Genomic DNA, 9,644 nt, shown 5'->3' on the forward strand with positions numbered 1-9,644 from the left:
TTAATATTAAGTAAAGTTAATATTAATGCATAATACAGTACTTTTAATTGTGATTGTTAGTTAATTATTGATTGCTTAAATAAACATACATCTCTTAGTAATGAAAAAGAATAATATACTTTTTTTAACTTTTGGGATCTAACCCTATCTTTTGCACTAGGCCTTTGTTTCATATAGCACAGCACTTTTCTGGAACGTAACTACTGTGTTATATGAGGGATACCTGTATTTGTTTCAAGAAATTTATTATTTTTTCACTAACTTTATAATCATTTTTTAAATCTTTTTATTCTGTTTTTAGCTGTTCATAAAATGACTCCTTTCAAAAAAGAAATCCATGAGATACTCTGTTCTGTCTTATCAGGATCTGAATATATTGAAGATCATATTTATACACCATACTATTATTGTTTAGGTAAATATTAATTTTAATATAATAAAGATTTTCTTGATATTATAAATAAGGAATTAATGGTTTATAAAACAAGTTTATTGTTAAAAAATTTTTAATGATATTTTTAATAAATATTATAATAGGAGTTGCTCTGGAAAATTTAAATATATTGTTAACTATTTGCCAGTTTTAAATTTTTTTCACCACTTCAAATTATTTATCACCACCAGTTTTACTTATTAATTAATGCAGCTGCTGGTAGCCTTATTAGTTTGGCATCTTGAAAGCAAAAGTAAACTGCAAAAAAGCACAAGGAGAAGGCCAGATGTTTGGGTTTCTGATTCAAATGAAGAAATTGGTAAGCACATATAGTCTTAAACACAAGCAGCTCCTTGTCCAAATTATAGGACCCACTTCTGAAGCATTTCCAAACATTGGGTCTCTGGAAATTTAGTGTTTAATTTATAAGTCTTTGAAAGTTTTACACTCTGAGTGGCGATTAACCAAGTGGATAAGATGCTAGACACTGGACCCGAGAATGTAGTTTGAACCTTCCAAATTTTAGTTTAGTTCTTTTTATGTGTAACCTAATTATTTTATTATTTTATCACATCATTAGCATAATTATTACTATTATTATTCCTCATGTTTAAAGCTTATAAAACAAAAGATTAAAAATTGCAATATCATTTTTCATTTAGCAAAAACAAGTCTCTGTAGATTTAACTTTTTTACATTGTTAAATAAAAGTTTTATTTGCATGAATAACAAAGTTCCAAAGATAAATTTTTTGATTAAATCAAATTTTTGACCATACAAATAATTTTGGGTCAGTACAAAATCCTTTTTCAATATCCCAGCTAGAGACAGATTGGTCAACAACTTTAAAACCAACAACATGATATTAAAAAATACATACAATATACAATTGACGCCATCCTGATCTTGGAGAATCCAATGTCAACGACCTAGCAAAAACATTCTTCACAATATCACTCAGGTACAAATCAGTTGTATTTATACACATCTGCAGGCTTCTGGTGGAAAACTAGGAAATCATCGTAATTAGCATATCTGCATGAATAACAAAGTTCCAAGGATAAATTTTTTGTATAAATCAGGTACAAATCAGTGTATAAGTACAACTGATTTGTACCGAGTAATATTGTGAAGAATTTTAATGCTGTGTCTTTGACGTTGGATCCTTTAAGAAAAGGTCAGCATCAATTGTATATTGTATATATTTTTTAATATCATGTCGTTGGTTTTATTTAAAGCTGTTAACTATCTCTCTCTAGCTGGAATATTAAAAAAGGTTTTTTTTTGACCCAAAATTATTTGTATGGTCAAAAATTTGATTTAATCAAGAGTTTTATTTTTTTATATTTATATTTAAATATGGCGGTATTGTGATATTTGAAGTGTAACAAACATCATTGCATGAGGAAATTGTTCATAATATTAATATTGAGATTGTTCAATTAAAAAAATTAAATGCTGTGACTATGCTACTCTATTTTCATATTCCTTGTCTGTTTAAATTAAGTTAATATATAGAGTTTTCAGAAAAACTGTTACTATAAATGATTAATAAAATGTTTGAGTTAATGTGTCATTATATATTATGTTTATAGTTATGCATATACTTGTATAATGTGATTCACTCAGAACTGAACAGTTACTTTGTTCAATACTTCAGTCGATTGCACAGTCACATTTGAATAACATGTAATTGTGAGAAGCCAGGGGTTAGAGAGCTCCAAACCCCTTTGATCAGCGTTGGGTTGGTTAAACCCGCTCACTTTGTCACTGAATGGCTAGGAGGGCTATAAGTCGAGTGGGGAGGTCGCGGATAAGTTGATAGGGTGACTGCTCTCTGATGAAAGACAGGTTACCAGGTTAACAAATAACAAAAGTTTAATGAATACATAGGGGAAATACAAAAGGAGATAAAACTATGTCTATGGCAATAACTTGCATACTAAATTCTAAACACTAAATACAGAGCTAAATATATTGCTCAAGAGACTAAGAGAGAGAGAGTTTACAATAACTGCATAATACTTTATGTAGACAATTAATTGTCTTCGGATCCAATTCATTCAGGTCGGCGTGACACTTTGGGATCTTCCTTGGAGATTGCTTCCAGAGGAAAGATGAAATTGACAATGTAGATATTGGCTGGTGGAAAACAGCATGTATGGTTCCTCGAAATTTGTTCCTCTGGAGGATAAAAAGGGCTCAAGCTCGAAAACGATCCCTTTTTATCCTCCAGAGTTTGAGAGTCAAATCAGGTGATTTTGATTTAATGTGGTCTAAGGTCGCGATGTGTCATTGCATCAGCTAGAGAAGTCTGACTCTTTTTACCATATAAGGCAACAAATTTGAAGTTCTTAGATGTCACTATTGAGGTGTTGTGACTCTTCTTACGTCTTAATTTAACCAATTTTGACATTCCCCATTAATAACCTGATACTTAGCTTTATTCTCGACGCTTATTCAAAACATTGTTAAAATTTGTTGATTTGTACAGTTATTTGATCTTCTTTATCTATAGGTTGGAGGTCACTAGAACTGCCGGGTGTTGGGAAAAGAAAGTGGGTTTTTTCCATTTCACAAATTTAACTGCATATTAATTTTTAATTTAATTAATTTAACCAATTAATTGGTCCATAATCCCGCATAATGTAAAACACCTTGGTTGACTGCTTCTTTATTAAATAAATAATTGTTCCATTTGTGTTTCAGGCTCATCTTTTCATTTTATACAGAGATATTCCACATAATGAGTGCTCAGTTAAGAGTGAATCACTGTATATTAAAGTAATTTTTTAAAAAATTCATCATTTAATGCTGAAATTTATTTATTTTATTTTTTTTCTAGATTTTGAATGCAAATTGGATAAAGATAAAAATCCACTTCCTTATTCCAAACAAGAAATATTTAAACCTAAAGTGTATAATCAGCCATTTTCATCAGCACATCAAAGGTAAACTTCCAAATAACTTCCTAAATGCTGATTCACATATATGGACAAAATTATGGTAATGAGTATCAATGACAGAATGAATCAATTATTTTTTTATTGTTTGTTAAAAATGTAAGATATAAACTTGTTATTGATGTTAATTATCTTAATTTTGTCACTTCAACTTAAAAAAAATGTTAAAATCATATACGTTATATGTAAATTTAAAATTGAAATTATAATTTATTTGATTAAAATTTTAAATTTTTTATAGGATAGCCTTTAATTGCTTAGCTGAGGATTCATTCTGTGTTAACATGCCTCAGCTTTGTGGAAATGAAATTATGAAACGTAGACACTTGGAAATTCTGGGCTACAAAATTGTTGAAGTAATTAATTTTAATATTAATAATAATAATTTAATTTATATTTATTAAATCAATTTTTTTAATTAAATAATTTTTCTGGTTTTACCAAGAAAATTTAATTTAATATTAACAATAATATGAAATCTTACTGAAATTCATATTCATAAATTTATCTAAATGCTAGTATGGAATTAATATATTTGCAAACCAGTTGTGTGTTTTTTGTTCATATAATTGAGAACTAACTGTAATTAGAATTGATGATTTTCAAACCCATTATTGGCAATCTATAGATGAAACCAATATCATCTGCATATACAGGTATCTCTTGTACAACACTGTTTCTGGTTTTGTTCTAACATGGTTTGGGAATCCTCCATGCAAAATTTCACAATTTTAAATGTAAACTCTGTTATTCAATATATTTTCTATTCAAGTAAGCATGCATGCTATCTCAAATTTGCCCACGGATTTTAGAATATTGAAATTTTCAATTTGTTCTGTGCCTTTTTTCAGGTTTACTTTAATGCTTTAATGAAAACGGATAGTAGAATATTTTTATTCCTTGTCCTAGCTTTCCTATCAACCAGATGTCATTGTCATTGCTTTCAGAATTTAGCCCTTAAGACTGTCACTGTGTTTTGTTTTTATAGATTAATCTTTTTATTTAGTAAAGTTTGTTTAAACTTTTTTAACTATAGGTAAGTAATCATTCGTAAAAACAATGAATGAAATATGGCGGTATCTCGGCACTCAAACAATTCGTTATTTGAACACAAATCTTGGGAAAAAATTTGCTTGATACTCAACTGAACAAATGCGACCCACTAGAACAAATTTTTTATTAATAACATATTTTTATTTTATCCTCCATAGAAAACTATGATAAAAATGATCAAGATCAACAAAAAAGCTCATAAGATGATACTTGAAAATGAACTATATAAGATGAAAAAGAAAATGCCCTCATTTAACTAAAATTAATATTAATGCATAATGCAGTAGTTTTAATTATGATTGTTAGTTAATATTTGGTTACTTTAATAAACATGCATCTCTTAGTAATGAAAAAGAATAGTATACTTTTGTTTACTTTTTGAACCTAACCCTATGTTTTGCATTAGTCCTTCGTGTAATATGAATTCACATGGCACTTTTTCATATGTAACTACTGTGTTATATGATGGATACCTGTATATTTATACACAATATTTTTGGAACAAGATCGTTTTTGCAATATTATTGCTTTAAAAAAAAAAATCAGAAACTTTACTAACATATGTGTTCTTAACTTGCATTACAGACTTTTTATGATCAATAAATTAATTGATTAAAATATAATTGATTTTTGGCAGTTCTAAAAAGTTGATTTTAGTAATGTAAAACTTTGTAAAACATTAATGAATGAAAATTATTTTTTTTATAACATATACATGACACAAATACTTACTACAGAAATAAAACTATACAAAGAATGAGAGAATTGGAAGTAAATAAAATTTAATTCAGATTTTAAATATTAAAATTTTTCAAAACAAGAAAATTTTGACTTCGTAGGAATTAATCCTAATAAAAATTTGATTTTATATTAATTATTGGAAGTGGAGTGTCTTAAAGTGCCAAATTTTACATCAATATGAGTTTGTAGATTAATGGATAAGATGGATGAGTTTTTTCTTTGAATCCATTTCTATTTATATTGGGATAATCTTGAAAATAGGTGATAATATAGCTGGTATTCATGCCCACTTTCTTTTATCAGAAATTGAAATTCAATTAGAATGATATAACTGCTAACTTTATATTTTTTTATTTAATACAAAGAAGATAGTTCATCAATTAATAAAACTTTATCTGAATATAATATTTGTTAGTTACTGGAAGTATTATGCCTTTTACCTAATTTTTTTTTTATCACTTCACTATTAAAACAAATACTAAAAAATGCTTACTGGCTGTTTGATAAATTATAAACTAAGATCATGTAAGTTAAATTGTTATAATTTCCATTTTTGACTGATTTGAATGAAAATGTTACCAAATTGCTAAGTAAACTATTTTTATCACAAACTAGATGTGATTTATCATTCTTTTTTGTTTCAGATACCATATTTTGAGTGGAATTCAATGAAACTATCAAGCAAAACAGCTAAAAGTGACTATCTTTATAAAAAGATTTTTGATTCTTAGCATTATACTGTTGTATAGATTGAATTATTTTCTTTAAAATAAATTATTTTAATTATAATAATATCTGTATTTATTTTAAAAAGTATTATCATCAATTCATGTTTATTTTGATTTATATTAATAACAATATTAGATTTTTTTTAACAAAAAAAGCTAAAAAAATTTTAATTTTCTTATAATTTTTGTATTAAATGCATGCTAAACAGGGTTTCCCTCATCAGATAAACTAGGAAATGTCAGGAAATTTTTAAATAGTTAGGAAAAATTATATTTGATGTAAAGAAAGAAAGATTATAAAAACAACCAATTACTGGTTAATATTAATAAAAAAAAAAAAAGCTTTACTACGTCACTAACCAATAAACCAGCAAAGAACCACTTACTTTTTCAGAAAGAAAGTTTGATAGTTTTTGAAATAAAGGCATTTTTAAAGCTAAAAAATGTTTTAAAATCATTTTGCATTTGCTGATGTCACATATACGGGCATACAATATAGAATTCCAACCAATGATATTGCTGTTTTACATAATTATGTAATGTAAAAATGAAACAATTGATTAATTTAATGGTCATCCACATATTTTTGTTAGAATAGAAGTTTTTGATAACATTCTAACATTATCATTTGATTGCACACATTAGTGAGTTTATGCATTGGTATTTTCTGTTTTAAATGCTTAATTATAATTTTATAAACAGTCTTAGTGCTTAAACGTATGAGCAAAGTCTTCCATTAAACACTTACATTATAAAATAATTTTAATGGTAGGCAATCAGGATAGTTATTTGCTTATAATGAGGACAATAAGATGTAGCTAAAGATTTATATCACTTTTCAAACTTGGGGAGTGAGAAGACAACACAATTTCATAAAGCCTTAAGCTTAGACTTAAAGTAATCTATGAATTATTTTATAACATTTGTGAAGACACTGCAAAGAATGAAAATGAATCATGGCAGAACATTCATTTCATACTATGTCAAGATATTCCAATGTGAGAGAGACAAATATTAAATATGATATTTAACAATTAATTATTTATTGCCCCTGTACATCATACTTCTGATAATAATTAAGTCATGCCAATCATTTATCTAACTCCATTCCCGAGAAAATTTTGAATTGAAATCATGTGACTTCCGATCCAGACCAGAAGTTCATATATATAATTAATTAGGGCCTCTTGGTCCTAAACTTTCCATATTTGATCACTGTTTTCATCTAGCTAACACTGTTCTCAAGATTAACAAAGAACAGCCAGACAGATGACAATGAGAATTTACAGGTAGACAATTTGAAAACTGCAACCTAATTTGAGTCTAAAATTATAAATATATACTATATTTATAATTTTAGACTCAAATTTTGCAGTTTGCAAGTGTTAAAAGCTCATATGCTAGATTGGGTAAAGAAATTTAAGAAATACCTCTCCCACAGAAAGTGCTTTAGAACAAGTTAACATTGAATGGGGTACAAAATGGATCAAAGATTTTCCCATTTGGATAGCATTTTATGTGACTTATCTATCAATAACCACATTTTCAAAAGGTAACATTAGTAATATAATGAGTTTGTGTGCAAAAGCCATCTATTTTATTTATCATTACACTATTTATAAACTTGTAAGCATAATCGCACAAATAATTAAATCGCACTTATTAAGAGCGCATAAAAACAGGTTTGACTGTATTCTTTAAATCATTGCTAGATTGAATGGAGGCTCTGGATAGCATAATTAGCAATGCATCTGTATAGTAAGCAAAAGTTGTGGGTTTGAGTCCTATTCTAGATTGACTTTTTTTTCCAGAAAATCCTAAATTAATTAATTAATTTCATTCAAGATGATGACCTAATTGCTACTGCAGTAGCGATTAGGTTATCATCTTGATAGCAATTGATTATAACAGTAGCAATTGATATTGATATATGATTACTTGATATGTTATAAGAAAAATTCAAAAAATGAAATTTTAGCCAACTTGCATTAAATGCTAATTTGATGATAGGCTTTATTGCCATTTACATGGAGAGTATTCCTACAAAATATATTTTTTCAGACTATAAAATTCACAAAAATTGAGTCTAAATATTAAATTGTATGTCAGCAGTGCTTTGCAAAATGTCAAGGCTTCCTAAATTAAATTTAAAAATTTTGCAATCCTTTTAATTTATATTTATTAGTTTATTGTGTGGTCTTATATTCCTATAAAGTATTTTATAAATTAATGACCATTTGTTAAAATTGTATAAAACTATTAAAGCTATTTGTTGAAACTGTAGAAGAGCAAGAACTGTTGAAAAAATGTGATCTTTAATAATAATAATATATATGTAAGATTTACTTTAGGTTACTTTTACACGAAAAATTGTTCTGATTTTTATATCTATTAATTGTATCACATCAACTGTAAAATAAACTGTAGATCTATTTCTTGATCAATTCAAATCAACAGATGTTAGTTTACAAAATATTTCTTGAGACAAATATACAGTTGATATGTTAGAAATACAATAATTTAATTCAAATATTTTTTGTACATAAATTGAGCTTTTTCATTCCAAAGCAGAAATATTCTAAAAAGCATTTGCTTGCTTTCTACACAAACTTTGAAAAGCTTAACAATAGCAACAATAAAAACATTTCTCTTACTTCAAAAATATGATAGAAATCCTCTTAACATCTTCATTTAGGCAACTCATCAGAGAGAGCTATCTTAATTTTATTATAGGTACTGAAAATAGACAGACAAAGCAAAATAATTGATAAAGATCAAATTACTGTAATAAAAATAAACCTTTCTGGTTTTGAATCATCAATTTCCAAAAGCAGAATGACACAGTATTTTAGTTAGGGAGTTTGAAAGTCACAATTTGGTGATAAGAATATCCTTTGCCATGTATTTTGGTAATAAGAATATTCTTTGCCAAGTTATTCATTTAGTAATTCACAGATGCTGAAGGGTTCTTTATTTAATGTCTATAGAGAGAACTGTTCAGGAATATTCATTGGTGCTATATTGAAATTTAACTGTACAGTAGTTCCATTTATAAGTTATTCGATAAAATCACCTTATCAGTGTTTTACTTGGGGGAAGAAAAAAGATATATTTTATTATGAAATTCCTTAGAGAAAAGTAATTTTGTTAAGTAAGGCAGCATATCTTGTGTTTAAAACTATATTATTTACGTTTTTAGGATATACATTTCAGTTAGAGAAACTAAAATTTAAGATTTTGTACCATTTGTATAATTGTAGATTACTACTAAAAATGAAATTTCTTTGGGCATATTTAATCCAGAAATAGTTCAAAAGTATTAGAAATCAGTTAGCATCAAAACAGTAGAGATATGTTAAATAATTATCTTAAATAACCAATTGTTGGAGATATATAAGACTTATTAAGCTGTAATGGATCCAAAAAAATCAAGATTACATAAAAAAAAAAAGACTTATTTTATTTGTGGAATGTATTTTGGTCTTCACTAGAGGCAAGAAGCTTACAACTATAAATAGAGATGTGTGTTGAGAAGGAACCTTAAATAAATATTCTTTTACTAATTCTAATTAATCAATCACTCCATAAACGCATTTGTTATTAAACTAAGATTAAAATAACACACAAACTGGAGAAAATATTGGCAATCTTTATGCAAAATTACCAGAAAATATTCACAATAAAGAAGTTTTTGAAAAATTATTTAGTTAGTATATTTGTTGTTTA

At 26.9% G+C, this 9,644-nt stretch overlaps 1 protein-coding gene across 1 annotated transcript in view; it reads left to right on the top strand.

Annotated features, from left to right (window-relative positions):
* The window catches only part of LOC136980462 (FAST kinase domain-containing protein 1, mitochondrial-like), a 30,821-nt gene extending 24,839 nt beyond the window's left edge, over window positions 1-5,982 (top strand). The window contains exons 5-8 of the mRNA XM_067276571.1: window positions 302-415; window positions 3,279-3,384; window positions 3,638-3,752; window positions 5,835-5,982. Coding sequence (XP_067132672.1) covers window positions 302-415; window positions 3,279-3,384; window positions 3,638-3,752; window positions 5,835-5,921 — 422 coding nt within the window. The 3' untranslated portion in view covers window positions 5,922-5,982. The remainder of the gene's footprint in view (window positions 1-301; window positions 416-3,278; window positions 3,385-3,637; window positions 3,753-5,834) is intronic.
* The last annotated feature ends 3,662 nt before the right edge of the window (window positions 5,983-9,644 follow it).

The sequence above is a fragment of the Centruroides vittatus genome, unplaced genomic scaffold (assembly GCF_030686945.1).
Source record: "Centruroides vittatus isolate TY-2023 unplaced genomic scaffold, ASM3068694v2 contig_7, whole genome shotgun sequence".
Classification (NCBI taxonomy): domain Eukaryota; kingdom Metazoa; phylum Arthropoda; class Arachnida; order Scorpiones; family Buthidae; genus Centruroides; species Centruroides vittatus.